Below are 23,370 nucleotides of genomic sequence, written 5' to 3'. Positions count from 1 at the left end.
CTAACCTCTTTGCATATGTCTGCAGATCAGGTTTTCCCTCAGTCAAGACAGTTTGAAAATTTTCATCATTGTTAAAGCATATTAAAGTGGAAATTACAAAATTTTTCAGCAAATACAGAAGAGCCAACATGTCCATTCACTTAAGAGCAGAGAAACATCTGTAGCCAATGAAAAAGGTCAATAAATACATTAATTTACTTGAATTCGATAAGTTATATGACTAAAAAAGTAATATTTATATCACTTTAAGTAAATGGTTATGAAATAATAGAGGAGCAACATCATCCTAAATGTTGGTCTTTTCAGTTAATTTGTAAAAATAAAACTACTACAGAATTACATTTCAATGTTCTTTGCAGTTTTAATACCCAGTTATTGGCTTTTTTTTGGTATATTTGTCAACTATTTTACTGGTAAGACACGTGATACGCCTTTTTTTATGTCGATTGATGTTTTCTGTCGGATTTCAGTAATTGCAATTCAAAACCAAAGACTTGTAAAATAAAGACAGGCTCTGAACTGCAGCCCAATGTGTGTTGTCTTTGGCGCTGAGAATACCTTCAGCAGTGTGGTAAATAAGGTGCTGCATGTTTTGAATAGAAATGTATTTTTTCAATGTTATTTGTCAAGCATATTTTTTAATAAAAAAAAAATGTTTTTGCTGGCTTGCAGTTTTTAATTTCTTTGGGGGATTTTCTTTTGGACAATATTTTGGCAATATTTGGTTATGTAATCTTAATGTTCTTGCCACTTTGCAAGGCATATTTCTAAGGTCATGAAACTGGGTAACAGTGCTGATAAAAAATGTTTCGCAGTTTAGAGATAAACAATTAAAACATTATGTTTGCAAATGATAACAAAACCCAAATGTTCAATATAAGGAACCTTCAGACGCCTCATTAGGAGCCTGTAGTTTTATCTTTATTGTGTTATAACACACAAAAAGTGTTTCGACATTATGTTCTTGTAAGACCTGTCTCAAAATCAATGTGGGCATTGATAAGCCATGTCAGTAGATAAGCGCTGGGTCCCTTTGCAGTCAGCCTAGGCCCTAGGCCAGGGGTCAGCAACCCACGGCTCTAGAGCCTGCGGCTCTTAAGCTCCGCCCTCTGGCTCTCTGGAGCATTTTCAAAAATGTTTGAAAATATTTTTTTTTTCAATATGGTTTCTGTAGGAGCACAAACATGACACAAACATTCTTAACGTTTTTCAATGCTGTAAAAATGTCTAGAATAAATATTACATTTCAACATTTCTGTAAACGAAGATTTGCGTCATAGCCTACGACACACGTTTCTATCAGTAGAGCGGGATGCCAGGCGAGTGGCTGTAGTAAACAAACCGGCGGCTGTGTGATGGGTCATGGATCCCAAAGAGAAAAGGAGAAAAATAACTGAGGAGAGTAGAGGATGCAACGTTTCTGGAACGGAGTCATTTGCATTTATTGCCAATGTGGAAGGATTACCTGACTGTTTGCTCTGTGGTGAGAAGTTGTCAAATAACAAAATGTGGAAGTCATATGGATAGACATTTTCAGGGAAGGCATGCTACACTTGCAGCCGAGTACCCAGTTTGGAGTGAGAGAAAAAGTGCGATTGTGTTGAGATAGGTGATCTCATTAGTTTTATTTGAGTTTACATTCTAGTATACATATGTTTTATTTGTATCTACTCTCAGGAAATGTATGGCACTTTATGACAAGGTTTGGGACTTGTTTTAGTTTTTCGCGACTGTTCAGCTAACTTGACGTTAACTTCTACGTCAGTGTTCTTTTTTTTGTATAGCGGTGCTGGCGGGAATTTTTCCCTCACTCTGTACTGTACATGTCCCATGGCTAACCGATGTTGATTCCCGGAGCTGTGAAGATGAAAATAAAAGACGATTCAAACAAGGCAAACTTGTGAATTCCTTCCGAAACATGGAAAACGAAGAAGCTGCAAACTTAAACGCAACAGATTGCATTACTTCTGGAGAAATTGGAGGAGCGCAAAAATAGATTTAAGAAGTGGATTGCATCTCCAAACTCCACAACTGATGCAAGTTTTGTTGCAACCCGGGAGATAATAAAGCGTGGAAAACCGTTCACAGATGGTGACTACATGAAGGAGTCAGTCATCAACATATCAGAACACCTATCAAATGGGTAAGAACACAATCCTATTATAGGCACATATTTAGTAACAAAGTGGCTGTTTTTATAAAGTGATTTCTGATTTTTGTCAGTATATATTTGGAATGACGCTGAGGGATTTTATCGTGTTTAGCTGCTGAGGTCCGAGGATAGCAGCGTTGGTTGCGTGTCAAAAGAGAAGAGGGTGCTGCTGCGTTTTACCTTTGCACTGACTTGTTTGGCATTTGCACAGAAATCAAATTTAAACTGTATTGATTTGATTTTATATACTTTACCTTTTCGAAAGGCTGCTGTTTTATCTTTTATAAATGCAGGCTGCGTTTTATTGCACTGTTTGTTGCCCAGATAAGCGGCACGTTATGCACGTTCCATTTTGTTGTTGTTTTTTCGAATCCTCAAAATAAATATGACATCAAATATCAGATGTCTTTATTGCATTTCTTTAATTTCATCAAAGCAATGAAACATAATTCATTAATATTGTCATGAAGTTAAACTTGAGGCGGCAAGTGACAACAACGGAGTAGTCACTTGGTGCGTCATTCTCTATAGGATGCAATGCAGGGAAAATAAACATTTAATCGTGAATTCTCATTATGTGTTTGTGGCCAACTTAGTTATTTTGATAGTAGGCTAATATAGCTAATATAGATACATACAGCATGCGTTGCCTTCATTATTAGGCTTTTGATTTTTTGCGGCTCCAGACATATTTGTTTTTTTTGTTTGTTTTTTGGTCCAATATGGCTCTTTCAACATTTTGGGTTGCCGACCCCTGCCCAAGGCTAACAATAACAGGAAGGAGCAGAGAGAAAGAGGACCTTCTACTTCCTTTGAATGATCAGCTGCCCCTCGCAGTTGGTCACGTGATTCCGCAACGACACAAACGGGGCTGAAAGACAAAAAGGCTTTCCTGTATGCAAAACCTCTTGACAGAAGGTAAGGGCTTCGAAACTATCAGATGTTGGGGGGTTTATTCAATTTAGAACAAATCTGCCGAAACGCGAGTTTTCTCGGCCCGGTTTGTCGGTGTACCGGTGGGATTAGATTGGTTACAGAAAAACTACGAGGTTTGTCGTCCTTTTTAACACTTGCAGGAGCGGGGAACCCCCTCTGCTTTCTTTTCCTTTGGTCACACTGTCATGTTATTAATTTCATCGTCTGGGATACATGTGAAACGGCAAAAGAAAAAAGAGATTGCTAGCAAATGTCACATGATGCGCTGCTGAATGTATTTCTGAAAAATAAATGTGATTTACTTTTGTGATTTACATTTACTTTCTGACTCCCAATGTCTTAACGCACATCAAGACATAAATGTAAAGAAGAAACAGCTTTGAAGTCATTGCTTAGCGTGACCTATTCTCGGTTACACCAATATGGATCTGATATTGGCAACTAACTGATTTGTACAGATTCTTAATGGACGAGTATCAATTTTTAGGGAAAAAAAAAGTGTAACTTATGTGACGGGAAACGCTGACACTTTGATTTTTAGGTAGCCTTATGGTCATGTGACATGATGTGACACCAGTAGCTCAGCACAGGACTCTTCCTTGTTCTTCTAAACTGCATTCACTTCTGCACAACTTAGCTGTGTCAGAGGTGAGAAAACAGCACGCCAAGACAGAGTTATCTTCTTGGATTTTAGCGACTCAAAATCAGTTGAACGTGAAACAGAGGGAAAGGGCACTTTAGAACAACATTACTGAGGGACTGAACTTTACAGAGGATACAAACCATTTCCTTGCACTGACCTGGATGGAAAGCTAAGGCAAACTACACAAGTCAAGTCAGTTAGTGTAACCCAGGGGTGGGCAAACGTTTTGGCTCACTTGACTTTTAAAGTTTGACAGATGGGCCAGGTCAGCATAAGATACGATACATATGAAAAAAAAACAAACAAAAAAAAAAACGCATTAGTTAATAGTACATATCAGACTTGTCTGACATTTGCTTTGAAAATAAAACCGGCTTGGTTTTGAAGGCTATGACGTTTGCTTGCATTTCATGCACAAACCAGCTTTTCCCTTGTAACTACACATCCAGCTCATTCATGTGTGTCAGTATGTCCACAGTAAAGGCTAAATCACAAAGCCAATCTGTGTCATTCAGCTCAGGAAAAGTCTCAAGTGTTCTCAAGTAGCTCCAAAAATGAAATAAGCTCTTGTTTGAGCTTCCACATTCATTAATCCAATCAGTCAATCATTCACATCAAGTATGATTTCTGTACCAATCTTTGGCAGGCCGGATTAAAAAGCTCAACAGGCCGGAGGTGACCCCCGGGCCGTTGTTTACCCACCCCTGATGTAACCACTTTTTTCCCACCATTATTTTGAGGTTATAACACTTAAAACCCTCAACCTAGTGATGTTTAGTATGTGTAAATCTGTAGACCATCAACCGCTCGCTTGTCTGTCCTTTAGCTCTAGCTATATTGTGAAACCACCTCCATTTCATTATTGCGTTTATTTCTCCATCTTCTTATTTCTACATTTAGTTAGGTCTATGCTGTGGCTCCTGCTTACTGTGCAGTGAATAGTCTTTGTGACTAGGCTCCTGCTGCTGTGTTGTTAATAACACTTGCCAGTGTTATCTGGCTACGTTTTGTGTGGAGAGAAATTCCCAAAAAGGTTGCTTGTTTATGGTTGGGGTGCAGATGTAATACTTGCTTTCTTGTTAGATTGTCCATCATTGTCATCTCCATTGTTGTTTTTTTTAATCAGAAATCAACACATGAATGCACAATTTAACTTGAATTATAACTTAATAAAACTGTCTTATTTCTGCACAAAAGCTTCCTTCCTTTCTTCATTCATTCTATTGAATAACTCAACCTGTGTAGTACACCTAGTGGCCTTTAGGTGGGTTACACCTAGAAACACCAACATAAAAGCAACTTTCAAATGGATATCATTATATGACCATATATAATTTATTATATTTTTTCATGGAGAAAATTAGGCAAATGGTAAGACCACAATAGGTTTTCAGTTTAATATAAAATGAGATGTAACAAAAAAAAACCAAGTATTTGGAAAAAAAAAATTACCTCAAGCGAATGGTATCTTTTCTTGTTCTGGGGGAAAAAAAATAAAAATTTTGAATGGTGTGTGTGAGTGAGTGAGTGAGTGAGTGAGTGAGTGAGTGACTGAGTGAGTGAGTGAGTGAGTGACTGAGTGAGTGAGTGAGTGAGCGAAACATTACCAGTAGTCAGTAGGCATGCTGCCAAGTGAACAGGGAATAATATCCTTTTTGAGTTCGGACAATTGTAAATTTGACTCGAAAAGAGACGTGACGTCAATAACATGGCTGAAGATTGTGTAAGTGGGATGTCGAGAATTTCCAGCCCTATCTGTGTGGAATCTAGTAACAAAGGCTGGACTGAGAGGTCACATGACGAAACCAGCAGTTTGTAGGCTGGGGGGAACGTCTAAGAGAGCCTCCTGCTGGATCTGGCGTAAGAGAGATGACACACACTTGAAGTCTGGAGAAGAGGGGCAGTGACATGGCCCGTTACTGTTAGCCTGCCAACTGGAGAGTGTTGTGGATTAGGGTTGAAACACCCAGAGAAGGTTGGGGTTCACCTAATGACCTCTTTTCCAGGCCATTAGAAAACTATTTCAGACGCCTAGATCTGTGGCTTTGTTTTTTCAGTCATGACCCACAGTTCATGACCATAGGTGTGGGTAGGAATGTAGATTGACCAGTAAATTGAGAGCTTCGCCTTTTGGCTCAGCTCCTTCTTCCCCAACACAGATCAGTTCAGACTCCGCATCACTCCTTCCCTTACTCACGAACAAGACCTCGAGATACTTGAACTCCTCCACTACAGGCAGAACCTCTTCCCCATTCAGGAGTGGTCACTCAATCTTTTTACCGCTGAGAACCATCCTCTCAGATCTGGAGGTGCTGATCCTCATCCTGGCGGCTTCACATCTGGCTGTGAGCCTTTTCCAGCATGAGCTAGAGATCAGTCTTCCTCCCCAATCACACCTTTTCAGGTTCCACTGTTGCCCAAGCAGGAGTGCGCTTCAGCAGCACTCAAGGGACTCCAGAAAGGGTGAGTGAGCCCAAATCACACCTGACCTCCTTGGCCCCTCCTTGTTTCAGTCTGAGCCCAGCCGAGCGGAGCCCGATGGGCCACCAGGCACTTGCCATTTCGCCCTACCCTCAAGCCTGGCTTTTGGGCATGGCCCTGGTGACCCATGTCTGGGCAAGGTAAAACCAGATCCATTTATTCTTTTTATCGTTGGTGTCTTTGGCAGCACACTTTGTCTGGTCCCTCACCAGGGATCTGTTTGCCTTGGGTGACCCTGCTAGGAACATAAAGCAAAGTAAATTATTTAAGCTACTTATGAGCACTGTAGTGTCGCGAGTGCAATAATGCAACACCACATTTACTGACGTTTGTAACGTAACTGTTTTCAGCTGATCTTAACTGTCCAGAACATTGATGATCAAACAGTTCTTGGCTCTGTTTGCCTGTTAGTAAATGGAACCGAATGAAGCTCCAATCTATCTTATTTGATTTGTGAAACAGCTGGTGTTGCCGCTCCAGATGATATTCGTTTTACAAACTTTGCTCATGAAAAGAATTCTCTTGAGAGATGTGTAAATGAGAAGGAGCCCAAGTGCTTATACTATTTGGTGGTTAAGAATATGCTCCTTTGCTGTGATCCTCCTCAGACCACAGCAAGGGAACCTTGACTCAAGGTCAGCTTGACACTTCTTTATATCCACATACATGAGATACACACATCCCATTTAACTGATGCATTAGTAATGTGCCATTAAACTGGACTCCGAGTCTGAATCTTTATGTGGATTGCTCTGCCTGCTCAAAACAGATTTTTATTTTCTTATTCAGCTGTTTGTATTTGTACAACCAGAAAGTTGCATGCTTCCTCATATGCTGTCTAATTTTGCAAAAAAACATAAAAAGATTTCAGTTTTTTCAGTACCTGACTTATTTTGGGAGGGAGGGAGGCTGAAACTGCAAAAAAATACTGCTGAATTATCAAGAATTTGGTAACATTTTAGTTACTGTGTCTGGCGATTTTAAGTAATAAAAAAACATCAGGGTGATCAGTCATTGTGCTAAGTGAGATAGCAAGGCCCCTCATCCAACCTATTCATAAGAAGTCAGTGGTAACAGACAACAAAACACTGACTTCAAATATAATCCATGCCATAGCAGGGTCTTTGTGACTTGAGGTGAGTGTACCTCTTCCCTCTTTCACCTTCAACCTCAAACCAGTTCCTCTGAGGGTTTTTTGTGCTTACAAACTAATGCACTTGTAAAACCTGTATTTTATGTCAGTTGTGGGACTTGCTTTTATTCTACTTCTTTCTCGACGAATGTCTTTATTTTTCTCCCGGCCTCTTTGAGGGCAAAAACTGAAATGTAAATAGCTACAGTTAAAGGGAGTTTGAAAGGTTAATGTTAAAGCACATTCCACAGAGGTTACATCAGTTTTCAGTAACTATTAATTATTTGACCATTTTGCAGCAAAACAAACTTCGGAAATTGTGGCGCCAGATTTGTTATTTACTGTAATGAAAAGATTTTTTTTCCAGCAATTTCTTTACCAAGTGTCATGCTTAAAGATTTCACTTTGCCAGAACAGATTAACTTTGAGTAGAAACAGGTGTACATGTTGCCATTTAGTCACACTGTGCTGCACATTGACCCTCCTTTTGTAACCTACTTTGTTGGAGAAAAAAAATTACTTACTGATCTTCATGGTTCATATATCTCGTTAAATCAGATATCACAGTAACTTGTGTGGATGTTACTGCCACTTTTTCAAGAGCAAAACCTGAACAATTCAATGTTGCCTTTCAATAATATAAGCCCTATTAAATGTTCAAGTCAATACAGCCTGGTTTATTTTCTCTTGCTCTATTTTTGACATGAGCAAAAAAAAAAATCAGGAAGTTGGAAAATTAGAAAAAGTGGTGCAGTGGTTAGCGCTTACACCCCCTTGCAAAAAGACCCCTGATTTTACTTCTGACGGGGGGTCATTCTGTTTGGAGTTTATATGTTCCTTCCAGATTGTCTGGTTTGCTCCTACAGTCCAAAAAATGCATTAGGTTGATTGGAGACTCTAAATTGGCATATTGACCAGCCTTCGTGAATGAGAGAGCAAATGGGTGTGTGTCTCTATATATCTCTCTATATGTGGCCCTGTGATTGACTGGCGACTGGTCCTCGATGTATTCCTCAAGAATACTTAGGTGCAGGATAACCAGTATAGAGAATGAATAAATGGCTGAATATTTGCATCATCTCTGTTGTTTCAAATCTTTGCTAAATTAGTACATTTCACTGTTTTTTCAGTAAAGCGAAACGTAATTAATTCATAATAACTGGGTGGCTCTGGCTTAGTAGGTAGAATGGGTGTCCCTCCAAAATGAAGGCTGGGGGTTCCATTCCTGACTCCTGTCTGCATGCCGAAGTGTCCTTGGGCAATATGGCACAAGGTGTGAAGTGCTATTTAAGTGGAGACCATTAATGATGGAAAAATGCTTTAAATGAAAACGAAAAAAACAACTAATACATCAGCAATGAAATTGCCATGGATAGATGGATTGATTGAAAAAAGAAAGGAAAGGCATTTAAAATATCAGGAAAGAGAAATCAGTAAGATACACGTTTATTATGACATTAACATCTCATAAGGGTTAGGTTTTTTTTTCCACATACATAATATGATGTTAAGATAGAATTAGATGGAGATAGATGATTTGCTGTGGCAATGCCTGAAGGGAACAGCCGAAAGGAAAGGAAAACAAGATGAGTTTTTCAACAAACCACACGACAAACTAATCTCCACATTCCTTTTGGAAGTACCAATGTCTGCAGGGAGGCTAGAGGAATGGAGGCAGCGGATTCAAGCTGAACTGGACAGCGTGATGGCCTTCTGGCTGAAACATTCTCATGATGCTAAGCATGGGTACCATATTTCAGTTTCCACATCTCAATGCTGTTCAGGCTGAGGAGGTTACAGGGAAGGAATGAAAGTAGAGTGTGTTTCCTTTTCAGGGGCTTCTTCACTTGTCTTGGAAAAGATGGAAAAGTTTATGATGACCTGAAGTACGTTTGGTTGCAAGGCAGACAGGTATTTCTGTAATGTGTCTTACTGATAAACCACCCTTTGTATTGTAGCATTTTGATAATCGAGGTTTCTCACAGGTTTGGATTTACTGTCGCCTGTACCGAACTATGAATCGCTTCCACATACCTGAAATTCTTGAAGCTGCAAAAGCTGGTATGTTATCTGCATTACTGCTGATGCCACATAGATCTGCCTGTTAATCTCTTGCTCAATTATTCCCTCACTTTGTGAACAAGACCCCAAGATACTTGAACTCCTCCACTTATAGGCACCATTGCTGAGGACCATGGCCTTAGTTTTGGAGGTGTTGATTTTCATCCCGGGCTGCTTCACATTTGGCTTCAAACTACTCTAGTGAAAGCTGGTGGTTATTGTCTGATGATTTAATTTGAAAAACTCCATTTGTCCCCTGGGGCTCTAGTAACCCTTACTCCCAGAGCGCCCCCTTTAGGACTACCCAGGGGACACGGTGGAATGCTCTCATCAAGCCCACAATACACTTGTAAACTGCACCTTAGAGCCATGCATCCTCAAGGAACCTGTTTAGGGAGCAGACCTGGTCCACTGTTACCCAACCAGAACAAAAACTACACTGCTCTTTTTGAATCAACTATAGATTCGACTATCCGATGGACCCTCTTCTCCGGCACCCCACAATTGACCTTAGAACGCATGGAACTCAATAGAACTCAAGAGCATCCAGAGCCTTGAGGAACTCAGGTTTGATTATCTGCCCCTATGACTCTGCCACCAAGGAACTTCTTCACGTCTGCAACATGAGCGCCTATAAATAGGGGAGCCCACCAAATTTCCCAACTCTCCTTTCTCATTAGAAGGCATGTCTGTGAGATCTAGAAGGTCTTCAAAGTATTCCTTTAATATTCCAGTCAGTGCAATGTTGACATTGCACTGCTTCCTTCAACTGAGCAACAGGATGGTAGACCGAAATGTCCTTAAAGCCGTCTCAATGGTCCTGCCGAACCCCCACATCCATGGTGACCACCGAAACTGCATGCAGCTTGGCCTACCTTAACTTTAACCAGTCAGCTACTTCGCTGAAAAGGGTCATTCCAACTCCCTCAAAGCAGCCTCTGCAGCCAAGGATTGCCAAGGTCCCAGATTTCGCCCACTATACAGCTCACACTGCGCCCAACCCCCTTGGCTCCTCCTATGAATAGTGAGCCCAGGGAAGGGGGACCCATGATGTGGTGTCTCTTCGGGCTGTGCCTTGCCAGGCCCCATGGTAGCAGGCCCAGCTACCAATCTCCCATGGAGCCCCAACCCTGGGCCTGGCTTCAGAGGGGTCCCCTGGTGGCCCAAGTCTGGGCAAGGAAAAAAAGTCCATTGCTGTAATTCTTAATGGAGGGTCCTTCTAGCCACACTTTGAGCCTCACTTAGGACCTATTTTCCATGGGTTACCCTACCAGGGGCATCAAGCCCCCATCAACTAACTTCCTAGAATCACTAGGACATGCAAACCTCCCTACCGCAATAAGGTGGCAACTGATGAATGTTTTTACTTCATTCACTGCTCAGACAGTCACACCAAACAATGTTACATGTAGATGTAAAGTGGAAGGGGATTCAAATCGTTTAAACAACAATAATGTTTTTTAAGAGCTAATATTGCCTGTATGCATTGTATTCTTAGCTAACACACTTGATCGTGTGTTTTAGGAGGTGCTTTTCTGAGAAAATTTGCACGTGTTTCAAGCAGCAGTGGAAACTGGAAATGTGCTTTCTGCCTCACAAGAGATGGTAAAGCAGTAAAAATTCAGAGGACCATTTTCAGTGAGTGTTTCTACATCATGGCCATAGATGAGCTGAGCAGGGTAACTGGTGACAAGGATATGCAGGTATGAATAAACTTGTCTATTGCATTGAGATTAAGATATACATTCTGTTCACGACCACACACATCTATGTATATATATACAAATGTTAACTGAGTGTTTGCAGTATGTTTCCTTCTTCTAATGCAACAGTGATTTGAATAGTTTTGAATTAACTAGCCGGCTACAACTCAAGGTGATTTAGGGTCTTCTTATGTGTAGAATATATGTTTTTCTTAATAATTGAAAACATCCATGTTTGAACATACTCAATCCCACCTTTCACACTTTCAATTACTGGCCCCTTGTCTACTCATTTGGTAGCTGGAGGCCGAACAGATGATGGAAAAGCTAATCTACTGGGTTCGGGTGGATTCAACAGAGCTGGGCCGGCCCAAGCTGCCCGGTGACACACTTATAAACAGTATGGCTGTTCCCATGATGATGCTGTGTCTGGTGCAGCAGCTGACTGAGGGCCGAGGGCAGGAAAGTCAAATTAAGTACAAAGATATGGGTAGCTGGTGTGTCCAGCAGATTCTCCAACATGTCCAGGTAAGGTCACATTTTTATACACCCATTTACCTTGCGTAAATAAAGTAAATATACTGTGTAATATATAACATACAGTACTACTTATTACTCAATAAGTACTTAAGAACAGTGTTTCTTTTACGTCATTCCAGATTTCTCTGGAATCCAAGTTACTTTCCGTCTTACTGTCTTGGTTTGATCTATAGAATATGTTTTGGGTATTTTAAACTTCAAAAAGGTTGCACACAACGGCAGGATTGTTAGTTTTCCCCAGGTTTCACATGTGTATGAGTCTTTCCCCTTTTTTCTGGATACTTCAGCTTGTTGATAATTGTTTTGTTGCCATAAGGATACATTGAAAAATGTATACATTACATATTAATTAAAAAACATCTATTTGATCTGTTCTGTATGAAATCTATCTGTTACAGTAATTCAGGCGCCCCCTCTAACTATGTGGCTAATAGCATTAATTGTTTTTTTGACCCTCTATTTTAAGTCTTTTATGTACAAGGAACAATTGTCAAGTCAAACTGAATTTCTTGGTTGAATTAAACTCATATTAGATAGTAGTCCATCAAACAAAGACGGCAGTGTATTTGCAAGACTTGTGAAAAAGCATGATTAATTTTTTTTACATTCTTTATCGGTCAGAGAAATGGCACAGCTATCTTGGAAAATGTTTCAGCGGAAGGAGCTGAACTCCCAGGTTCCCAAGGGAGACTGCAGAACCCAGGTAACCACACTATGCACACTTTATGACTTGCCCGTTTACTTCTCAAAGCTAATGCGGACACAGCAGCTGTCATTGCAAAGTCTGCCTAGCGACTCACTCTTGATGGACCCAAAGTGCTGAGGGTCCATTTTAATAATCAAATTGCATCTTTTAAAGGATTGCAATTATTTTCATGTTGCTATTGGGGTTATTTCTCACAGAGATGTGTCAAGCCTTTGTCCTAAATGTATATATGTGGAAGATAAAATGTTGATCATAGAAGACCTTCCCTTAAACATAATGTACCGGTATTTGCAATCTGTCAGCAAAAACAGTATATCAGGACCACAGTCCAGGGAGTGGTGTTCTCCTGTGTCACGCTACCTCTTACTATGTGTCATGAAGTTGTTCTGAGCTGCTCTGACTCTTGGTAAAATAGCACAGATCTATGCTTTTCTGGAATAGTACCAAAGTACCAAAACTTCAGAGTCTGAGGTTCGGAAATATGGAGAATGTGTATCTTTTGTGGTCTAAAACGGCAACATTTCACACTTTCTATGAAAAAAAAAAAAAAAAAAAAGGGTCTCGAAGATGGAGACATAGATGTGATTCCAGGCACAGAATCCATTTTTCTGCCTTCAATAATAATTCAGAAGATGTTTTTCTTGATTCAGTTATTTATTTAAGTATTTCCTGATATGTCTACAGGAAAAAAATCGGGTAAATTTATCTTTGGAACCTGAAATGTAATAAAAACTGGTATTACAGGTTGTGTTGTCAAAGTGACACCTATCTAATTTCACTGATATGGCAATTTCCTTCCAAAAGGCTTTTTACCCTTTGAACTTGTAAGCAGGGAGGAATACTATTTTTTTTCTATTATAATATAAGAGCTCCTTAATTCTACTTTCTTTGTCCGTGTGCCAAGAGGAGACAATAAAGATTTCTGTACTCTAATTTATCTCTTACCACAGACCTTAGCATTTTACGGCCCATGGGACACATTCGGCCCGTTTTTCTTTTTTAACCGGCCCGCCAAACTACTGTCTTTACGTATTTTCAATCCATATTGAATTTATAAACTCCTTATGTATTTTTCCTTTTGTTTCATGTTGGATGAATGTTTACATACAAAACATTTATATGATCATGAATGTTTTCAAAGTTGCAATAAAATGCCAAAAACGGTAAATATTTTAATTGCAATTTTCATTTCGTTCAATTTACATCATACGTAGTTGGTCCACGCATAAAAATTAAATGAGAAATGTGTCCCGGCAGCTAAAATAATTGTCCACCAATGTCTTACCAGGGCATGCCCTGGAGGCAGGCTGGTTTTTGCTTCAGTATAGTGAGAATTGGGGTGATGAAGAGCTCCAGAGTACCAGCATAAACAAGTTTGTGGAGCTGCCTTGGCAGTATGGCTGGGATCCGGGGCATGGTGGCTTCTTCTACTTCTTGGATGTGGATGGTCACTGCCCAACACAGGTAAGCCCTTCCTCCTTTTTAGTTTAATTTCTTTAGTGAAAACAGTTCAGTAAATTCTAAAGTTCTAAAGTAAATGACCGCAATGAAGAAAAAGACAATGTAGAAGTTATTAATAGTAGGTGAGTTTTTTTGTTGTAACATTTTGTAGATTCATATGTCTTCTTTGTCTTCTTTTTTCGGATTTTCCCTTCAGGGATCTCCACAGCGAATCAACCTTCTCCATCCAACCCTATTCTCTGTATCCTCCTCTCTCACAACCAGCTAACTTCATATCCTCTCTCACTATGCCCGTAAATCTTCTCTTTGGTCTTCGTCTAGACCTCCTGCCTGGCCACTCCAATTCCAGCAACCGTCTACCAATATATCCAGTATTCCTCTTATGCACAACAAACCATCTCGGTCTGGCTTCTCTGACCTCCTCTCCAAAACATCTGATGTGCTATCCCTCTGATAGACTCATTCCCAATCCTAACCATCCTGGTCATTCCCAAAAAGAACCTCAACATCTTCATCTCTGCCACATCCACCTCTACCTCCTTCTCTTTGTCAGTGTCACTGTTTCTGGATCATACAACATCGCTGGTCTCACCACTGTCTTGTACACCTTTCCTTTCATTCTGGGCGATAGTCTTATATCGCATAATACCCCTGACACTTTTCTCCACCTATTCCAACCTGGTTGAACCAATTTCTTCACCTCTTTTCCACACTCCCCATTGCTCTGGACTGCTGACCCTAAGTTCTTGAAATTCTCCAGCAGGGATCTCCACTCCCTGTAGCCTCATCATTCCACCCAGGTTCCTCTCATTTCCTCTACACATACCCTATATGACCAAACACAAATGCTCACCCAGCCAAGTAATCGGAATCAAATGATCTAATCACTTCCATGGACACAGGCGTATAAAATCGAGCACCTAGTCATGCAGACTGTTTTTACAAACATTTGTGAAAGAATGGGTCACTCTCAGATCAGTGAATTCCAGTGTGTATCTGTGATAGGATGCCACCTGTGCAACAAATCCAGTCGTGAAATTTCCTCACTCCTAAATTTTCCACAGTCACCTGTCAGCTGTATTATAAGAATATGGAAGTGTTTGGGAACAACAGCCATTCAGCCACAAAGTGGTAGGTCACTTAAACTGATGGAGTGGGGTAAGCAGAGGCTGAGGTGCATAGTGCAAAGAGGTTACCAATTTTCTGCTGTCAACCGCCATAGACCTCCAAATTTCATATGGCCTTCAGATTAGCTTAAGTACAGTGCGCAAAGAGCTTCATAGAATGGGTTTCCATGGCCGAGCAACTGTATCCAAGCCACACATCACTGAGTGCAATGTAGAGCGTCGGATGCAGTGTGTGAAGCACACCGCCACTGGACGCGTTCTCTGGAGTGACTTCATCATCTGATGGATGAGTCTGGCTCCGGCGATTGCCAGGAGAATGGTACTTGTCTGACTGCATTGTGCCAAGTGTATAGTTTGGTGAAGGGGGATTATGGTGTGGGGTTGTTTCTCAGGAGTTGGCCTTGGGCCCTTAGTTCCAGTGAAGGAACTCTGAAAGCTTCAGCATACAAAGACATTTTGGACAATTACATGCTCCCAATGTTGGGGGAACAGTTTGGAGCTGGCCCTTTCCTTTTCCAACATGATTGTGCACCAGTGCACGAAGCAAGGTCCATAAAGACACTGATGACAGAGTCTGGTGTGGATGAACTTGACTGGCCTGCACAGAGTCCAGGCCTCAACCCGATAGAATATCTTTGGGATGAATTGGAGCAGAGACTGTAAGCCAGGCTTTCTCCTCAACATCAGTGCGTGACCTCACAAATGCGCTTTTGGAAGAATAGTCTAAAATTCCTATAAACACACTCCTGTACCTTGTGGACAACCTTCCCGGAAGAGTTGAAGCTCTTATAGCTGCATAGGGTGGGCTGATGTTATATTGAACCCTATGGATTAGGAATGGGATGTAACTTAAGTTCATTTGTGAGTCTAGGTAGGTGAGTAAATACTTTTGGCCATATAGTGTATATTGTGTCTTGCTGTGACTTCATTCCTCTCCTTCCCAGAGTATACCTCCACCTCTTTAGATTTTCCTCAACCCGTTCTCTGCACTCACTACAGATCACCATGTCATCTGTAAACATCAAGGTCCATGGAGATTCCTGTCTAACCTCATCCGTCAGCCTGTCCATCACCACTGGAAATAAGTAGAGACTAAGAGCTGATCCGTGATGAAGTCCCACCTCCACCTTGAACTTCTCTGTTACACCTCCAGCACACCTCAATGCTGTCTCACAGCTAGCATACATGTCCAGCACCAGTCTAACATTCTTCTATGCCACTCCAGACTTCCTCATACAATACCAAAGTCCCTCTCTTGGCACCTGTCGTATACATTTTCTAGGTCTACAATAGCGCGATGCGGCTCACTCTGACCTTCTCTGTACTTTTGTCAATGTATTTGCATTCTCAATGCAAATACTGCATCTGCAGTACTCTTTCTAGGCATGAGGCCATACTGCTGTTCACAAATGTTGACTTCTGCTCTCAGTCTAGTTCCCCATACTCTTTACCACTTCTCTTACTCTTAATTGTATGGCTCATCAACTTTATCCCTCTATAGTTACAACAAATTTGTTAATCCATCTTATTTTTTAAAAATGGGCACAATTACACTTCTCCATTCCTCAGGCATCTTCTCACTCTCTAATTTAGCCAGAAACTCTACCGCTGCCTCTCCTAGTCACTTCCACACCTCCACAGATATATTATCAGTACCAATGGCCTTTCCACTCCTAATCCACTTCAATGCCTTCCTCACTTCACTTTTACTAATCTCTGCTCATTTGTGGTCTACAATAGTCACATCTTCTACCCTTGCCTCTCTTCCATTTTCCCCATTATCAGCTCTTCAAAGTACTCTTTCCATCTTCCATCACTCTTCTAGCATCTCTCACTGCATTCCCTCTGTCCTTAATCACCCGGACCTGGTGTACATTCTTTGCATCACTATTTCTCTGTTTTACCAAACTGTGTAAATCATTCTCTCTCTCCTTACTGCCCAACCTAGCATGCAAGTCATCATACGCCCTTTGTTTTGCCTTTGTTACCTCTATCTTTACCTTATGCTGTATCTCCCTGTACTCTGTTTTCTTCAGATCCCTTAGTGTCCCACTTCTTCTTTGCTAACCACTTTCTCTGTATATACTCCAGCACTTCCTCATTCCATCACCAAGTCTTCTTATCTACTTTCCTTCCAGACGACACACCAAGTACTCTCCCACCTGTCTCCCTGATCACATTTGCTGTAGTTGTCCAATCATCTGGAGGCTCTCCCTGACCACTCAGAGCCTTTCTCAACTCATCCCTGAAAATCCCCCAACTCTCCTCCCTTTTCAGCTTCCACCACTTTGTCCTCTGCTCTGCCTTTGCCCTTTTGATCTACCTTGTCACCAGTCATCCTACAAACCACCATCCATATGCTGTCTGGCTGTACGGTCACATATCACTAAATCTACTACTACCACTGATCTCTTTCAGATTGCTTGGCCTATACAAGATGTAGTCTACCCGCATGGTCTAATCTCCACTCTTATAAGTTACGCATGTTCCTGTCTTTTCTGGAACAAAATATCCACAACAGCCATTTCCAACCTTTTTGCAAAATCTACCACCATCTGTCCCTCTGCTTCCCTATCTTGGATACCAAACCTGCCCATCTCTCCTTCATCACCTATTGCCTGCACCAACATGTCCATTGAAGACTGCGCCAATTATCACTTTAATTCTGGGGATATTCTGCATCACTTCACCTAACTCATTCCAGAGCTTCTCCTTCTCTAACTCGCATCCCACCTGTGGGGCATAAAAACTTACAACATTCAGCATCACACTATTAATTTCATTACATTCTTTTCACCTCAAGAACATTCCTAACAAACTCCTCCTTCAAGATAACCCCTACTCAATTTCTCTTCCTGTCAGTACCATGAAAGTACAACTTAAAACCTCCTCCTAAGCATCTGGCCCTACTACCTTTCCACTTGGTGTCCTGGACACGCAGTATATACACATTCCTTCTCTGCATCATGTCAACCAACTCTACCTTTTCCTTTCATTGTCCGAATATTCAAAGTCCCTACTCTCAGTTCCAGCCTCTTGCCTTTCCTCCTCTCTCACTGCTTCTGAACACGCTCTCTGCTTCCGAACCATTTTTGATGCTGAATATTAAGAAACATTAAACTTGTAGTGAAGCATGATATACTGTCTTCAATTCAGTTTTCTGTGTTTGTGCAGCTAGAGTGGAGCATGAAGCTTTGGTGGCCACACTGTGAGGCACTCATTGCTTTCTTGATGGCATACAGTCGAACGAAGAGATCAGATCTTTTGGATACGTTTTCACAGATTTTTGATTTCACCTTCAGTCATGTGAGTTCTCACAGTCTTGTTATTTTATATTGATTTTATTTGGCGAAATGAATAAGCATTTTGGGAAAGAAACTGATTACCCTTTTCCCATCAAATTTACATATATTGTCATACCAGGCAATTTTTTTTTTCTTTTGAGGATATCTATAGTCATACAAAAGATTAAATTAGTCTTTAACATCCCTGAGTTGGGAAATTGCACTGTTCAAACAGCACACACGATGGAAACAAGAAATATAAAAGTTAAAACATTTTAGCACCAGAACCAATAAAATTTATCCACAGCAGTTTAAGTATATGTAACTTATTTTCCATTAAATGTTTGATCCCCTTAGATGTGTGTCTGGTATTACCCTCTATCGTTAAATTTTTCAAACTATTACAGTTTTTAAAAATAATTTATCCCTACAACTGCGAGCTTGTAAGTATAAGTGTGTTTCACATTCTGTATCATCTGAGGGAGACCCAGAGCCTTCTCGTAAAGCAAGGCTGGCCCCGCCTCCAATTGCCAATTTACCTCCAGCCCTTGCATTAGTTTTAGTAAAGTGATTAAAACTGACCGGAATAGACTGATATGACTCCTAGCTGACTTTCAGGCTATTCTCCTGCACATAAACACATCTAATCATAAAAGTTTATAAACTGTCCTTACATTCCTTTCAAAGCTGCAGCTGAGTTATCATTAATAATTACATAAGGATTACATTACTATATAAGGATTTTTGAAATAGATAGGTCTGAGATCACCTCTCTCTCTCTCTCTAAGTGTGGTCAAGATATCAGGAAAGATTAAAATGGTCAGGTGAGTCACTCAGTTTGATCCACAGGCACTTTTAATATCCTGCTAAATTGGAGATTTCTTTGACTTGTCTAGATTTGACCCAGATTAAGGCAGTGCTCCACACTGCTAAGAAAATTCCAGAAGTCCTGCATCTGACAATTAATGTCAGTGAGATTTTTTTTTTTTGACAGGAAAAAGCTAATCATGCCAAGGTCATGCCAAAGTCATGCCAAAGTTTGGCATGTGTCATGCCAAAGTCATGCCAAAGTTTGGCATGTGTCATGCCAAAGCTGAGCAGTTTCTTTCCCGAAAAGGTCAGCATAGCAAAAGCTTTTAACTTGCTCATGTTTATGAAAGCCTTCCTTTGAGTGGTGACCAGTGCTGGTTGTACTGTCTGAAAGCTGATGGAAATGAAGATTTGTGCAACCTCCTTTACATGCTTTGGATAAAGCAAAACTTGTGCTGAAATTGCTCTCCCTTGCTGATAGTTCCCTACATTAAGGATGAAACTGTTTCACCACCTCCACTTGGTCAAGAAAACACAGTTATAGCCTTCTTGATCAGCTTGCCTCTTCATGTTGGAAAAAAGCACAAGAAGCTGCACCAGGAGATCACTCCATTAAAATGGGAGATATCACTATGCAGTATTAAGGTTATAAGGGGTGCCACTTGCAAACTTAAATAACTCCTCCTCTTCATTGTGTAGAGATTTGTGTTGTCAGTCAAGTTTATCTGCGAACACAGTGATACCACCAAGGTATCACCATGTGGATGTTCACTGGTGACAGGAAAAAATGTGTGCAGGAAAGCGGTGAGTCAGTGTTTAACCCTGTGAGGGATGAATTTGGATGGTCCCTCATCAAATCTATCAATTAGTTCAGATTCATGCATTTTCCCACAGCCTGAAGAGTTTCCAATCTCTCTCTACCCCACCAATGTTATTCTGCTACAGCTTTTCCGCCACCCTTGTCCTGTAAAAACCTGATCTCTCTTATTCCCCCTGTATGCCCTTTAAAATTCCCCTTATTTTCTGAATTTAGATTCTTTTTTTCCTCCTTCAAAAAAGCTTTTATGTCAGAATTTGTTAAAGCTTTGTTTTTAGCAAAAAATGCAAGACCTACTCACAAAATTATGTATGTATGTATGCATTTTATACAAACACATACATAAATAAACAAGACTGTTTGAGATCAATGTACAGTCCCTGTACGGGGCCATCATCTGTCTGAACCCTAAGCCCATACCTTGTGTCTGATTCTGCAGTTTCCTGATCCTGAGAATGGTGAATGGTTTGGCTATTTGACTGAAGAGGGAAAGGTAGCCCTGGATATTAAAGGAGGCCCCTTCAAAGGTAAGAACAGTGCTGCGTAAGGAATCTTAATTTCTAGTTTCTTAATGAGAAATTAAATAAGAAACACTAAATAAGTGACTTTGCAAACAAATAAGTAGCTACCATATTTTTTATCAAATGCACCATGGTGCTTACAAGCCATTTTCCTCCCATATATATCTTTAGTCTAGGTTGTTTGGACTGCCTTCCTTTTCGGTACAATCCTGCTCTTTCAGTGAATCTGATGAATAAGATTACCATGTTCCCCTGCTCTTCTATAGGGTTCTTCCACATTCCTCGCTGCTTGTACATGTGTGAGCTTCTCTTAGACAATCTACTGGCCAGCAAGGATTGAGACTCCAATTATCCATTGCAACATGTTTGGTCAGTTATGTGAGTAACTGCAAATCAATACAAAATAATCAGGTGACAACATTGCTCTCGTTTTCAATCTGTCTCCTACAAAGTTAGTACCTCTCACCTTGAAATTCCAGTCACTGAGAAGATGTTAGGGAAATCAGTCTTGACATCAATCCTTCAACATGAGCATAATATCATTTTTTTCTATTCTTTTTGAGTTAGTGATCCAACTGCTTTGCAATCACTGATTTTAAAGACGAATGCAAGATATCAGAAAAAATGCAACTTTCAAGCAGCAAAACTCATACTAGACAGCAGGTTATTGTCCTATATTATCTTTTTGTTGTCCCTGTGTGAAATTATGTCACAATCATTTTCTCGTCAAACTGGAAAAAGATTAAACAGATGGTTCTTTACTACATAATTAAAAATTCAAATCATTTCACTTAGTTTCGTCTTATATCAGCATTTGTTTAGAATGTCTAGCACCTGTTTAATCCAAAGGCGAAAAACAGGCAACAGGTTTTGTGTTAAAAATAATTCCATTAGTATTTGTTTTCCAACTAAAGTTTTAGTCAAAATAATCTACATTTGTTCCTTTTTTCAGTAGGGCCTTGTGTAGCCATTGATATCACATCACAATCAAAATTTTATGTTGTTTGTCATTTACATGCTTTCCTTCTATGTCTTTTTTGTTTTATTATACTAGTCTTTGTTGGCCATAATGCATCTGTATAAAAAAGATTTTGCCTGTCATATAGTCTATATCAGGGGTGGGCAAACAATGGCTCTCGGGCCATATCTGGCCCGTTGGTCTTTTTAATCAGGCCCACCAAAGATTGGTACAGAATTCATACTTGATGTGAATGATTGGATCAATCAATGTGGAAAATCAAACAGGAGATTATTTCATTTTTGGAGCTACCTGAGAACACTTGAGACTTTTCCTGAGCTGAATGACACAGATTGACTTTGTGATTTAGCCTTTACTGTGGACATACTGACACACATGAGTGAGCTGGATGTGAGGCTAGAAGGGAAAAACTGGTTTGTGCATGAAATGCAAGCAAACATCAGAGCCTTCAAAACCAAGCTGGTTTTATTTTCAAAGCAAATGTCAGACGAGTCTGATGTGTACTGTTAACATATGTGTTTTTTTGTTTTTTTCATATGTATCGTATCTTGTAGTGACCTGGCCCGCCTGTCAAATTTTAAATGTTAATGCAGCCCCTGAGCTAAAACGTTTGCCCACCCCTGGTCTATATCCATGTGTTTCAAGACCAGTGAATTAATTGTATTGTGAAACATTAAAGTTCATTGTTTAATGTGCAATAAATGAATTCTATACGTGGCCCTGCGATTGACTGGCGACCAGTCCAGGGTCTACCCCGCCTCTGGCCCGATGACAGCTGGGAAAGGCTCCACCATCTCCCCCAACCGAGTGCAGGATAAGTGGAAGAAGATGGATGGATGGATCGATGAATTCAATTTGTTTAACTATAGGTAAAATTTCATATTCAAGATTTGAGGTTTAAAAAAAAAAACACTGTAGAGGAAACCTCTCTCTGTCATGTAGAGCAGTGGTCCTCAACCTTCTTAGTGCCACAGACCACTTTCATCACAGGCAACTTTTTCTTCATGGGGTGGGGGTGGACGGCTGTTGCGATGAACCCATTTAAATATGATTCTTGCTATTTTGTTCTAAATGCAGCTCTTTTTGACTCTTCTGTTTTGTTTTTTTTGCCACATAAGCTCTCCAGTGACATTTGTTTGTGAGCCATTTTAGCATGGATTAGCTTGCTGACTTCCTTGTGTGTATATCTATCTATCCATATACACAGTGAGAGTCATTTAGTAAAGGGATATGTGCACCCTTTTCGACTAACAAGTTACAATCTTATTATGATTTCTAGCTCAAACGTAATAAATACAACTTTTTAGTAGAAACATGGATTTCTTGAGTGTCTGTGTGAAAAGAGGCCACAGTTATGTTTTTGCCACCGACCTAGTGCAATGTTGGGGTACAACTGTCTCCACATTTTTATGCTTCTTACATCAACATAGTCTTACCAGAAATACTTGGAGTCACTCAATGAAGAGCCCAAGATGGTCAGGAGATGCTGTAATTTATTCTTACACGAAAAACATAAACCCAAGTCTGTTCTAGACCATACTAATTTCCAAACTCAGTGTTTCTCTGTTGGCTCCACCTCTGCCCCCCTCATTAGCTCATTCACCTCACTTGGAAACACAGCTGCAACTCCTCAATACAATCAACTATCCTCAAGAGAGCACTGGCTCTATGCTCATGCCATTGCCCGATTGTTGTGTACTATGTTAGGCCTTCCACCATCCTCCAGTCTGGATGCCTGTCTCAGTAAAGTCTTTGAACTCTTTTCTCAGTCGTCATTTTCATACATCTCCTGTTTCGGTACACTCTGGCTAGACATGGATCCAGCAACAACTTTTGTGAAAAAAACAATTTGAGAGACTTGAACGCACTTGGACAGAACAAGCTATGATTGGAGGAGACCAACAACTTTGCAGTCCTTTCTGCCCAGATGCAGCAGTTTGTGTCTACGGTTGCTACTTCTGTTCCGGTACCCACAGTAAGGTTCTTATTTGACTCTGCTGCAGCCCGGGACCGTCTG

General features: G+C 40.5%; 1 protein-coding gene across 3 annotated transcripts; it reads left to right on the top strand.

Moving 5' to 3' along the window:
* The first annotated feature begins 1,324 nt into the window (after positions 1-1,324).
* Positions 1,325-23,116, top strand: renbp (renin binding protein). 3 transcript variants are annotated; one of them, XM_086159562.1, is made up of 12 exons: positions 1,325-2,143; positions 2,916-3,070; positions 8,985-9,090; positions 9,180-9,255; positions 9,330-9,405; positions 10,930-11,108; positions 11,409-11,636; positions 12,270-12,351; positions 13,643-13,818; positions 18,117-18,248; positions 20,293-20,380; positions 20,641-23,116. In XM_086159562.1, the coding sequence occupies exons 2-12, from the start codon at positions 3,049-3,051 to the stop codon at positions 20,712-20,714; spliced, it is 1,239 nt and encodes a 412-aa protein (XP_086015688.1). In that variant the 5' UTR covers positions 1,325-2,143; positions 2,916-3,048; the 3' UTR covers positions 20,715-23,116. The 3 variants fall into 3 exon arrangements, with proteins under 3 accessions (XP_086015688.1, XP_086015689.1, XP_086015690.1); XM_086159563.1 differs by lacking the exons at positions 1,325-2,143; positions 18,117-18,248 and having other exon boundaries at positions 2,707-3,070; XM_086159564.1 differs by lacking the exons at positions 1,325-2,143; positions 8,985-9,090; positions 9,180-9,255; positions 9,330-9,405 and having other exon boundaries at positions 2,715-3,070.
* Positions 23,117-23,370: the final 254 nt, after the last annotated feature.

Source organism: Fistularia commersonii, chromosome 14, assembly GCF_037954325.1.
Source record: "Fistularia commersonii isolate RoL2024-O1a breed Wild chromosome 14, RoL_Fcom_v1.0, whole genome shotgun sequence".
NCBI classification, from domain to species: Eukaryota; Metazoa; Chordata; class Actinopteri; order Syngnathiformes; family Fistulariidae; genus Fistularia; species Fistularia commersonii.
The sequence above is the reverse complement of the archived record's forward strand: the minus strand, read 5'-3'. Positions and strand labels throughout refer to the sequence as shown.

Bases quoted from the DNA above. Each gene is read 5' to 3' on its own strand.
- renbp (XM_086159562.1), top strand. From the start codon at position 3,049: ATGCAAAACCTCTTGACAGAAG. The intron at 12,352-13,642 runs GTAACCACACTA...ATGTCTTACCAG, and splicing joins AGGGAGACTGCAGAACCCAG to GGCATGCCCTGGAGGCAGGC. The intron at 13,819-18,116 runs GTAAGCCCTTCC...GTGTTTGTGCAG, and splicing joins ATGGTCACTGCCCAACACAG to CTAGAGTGGAGCATGAAGCT.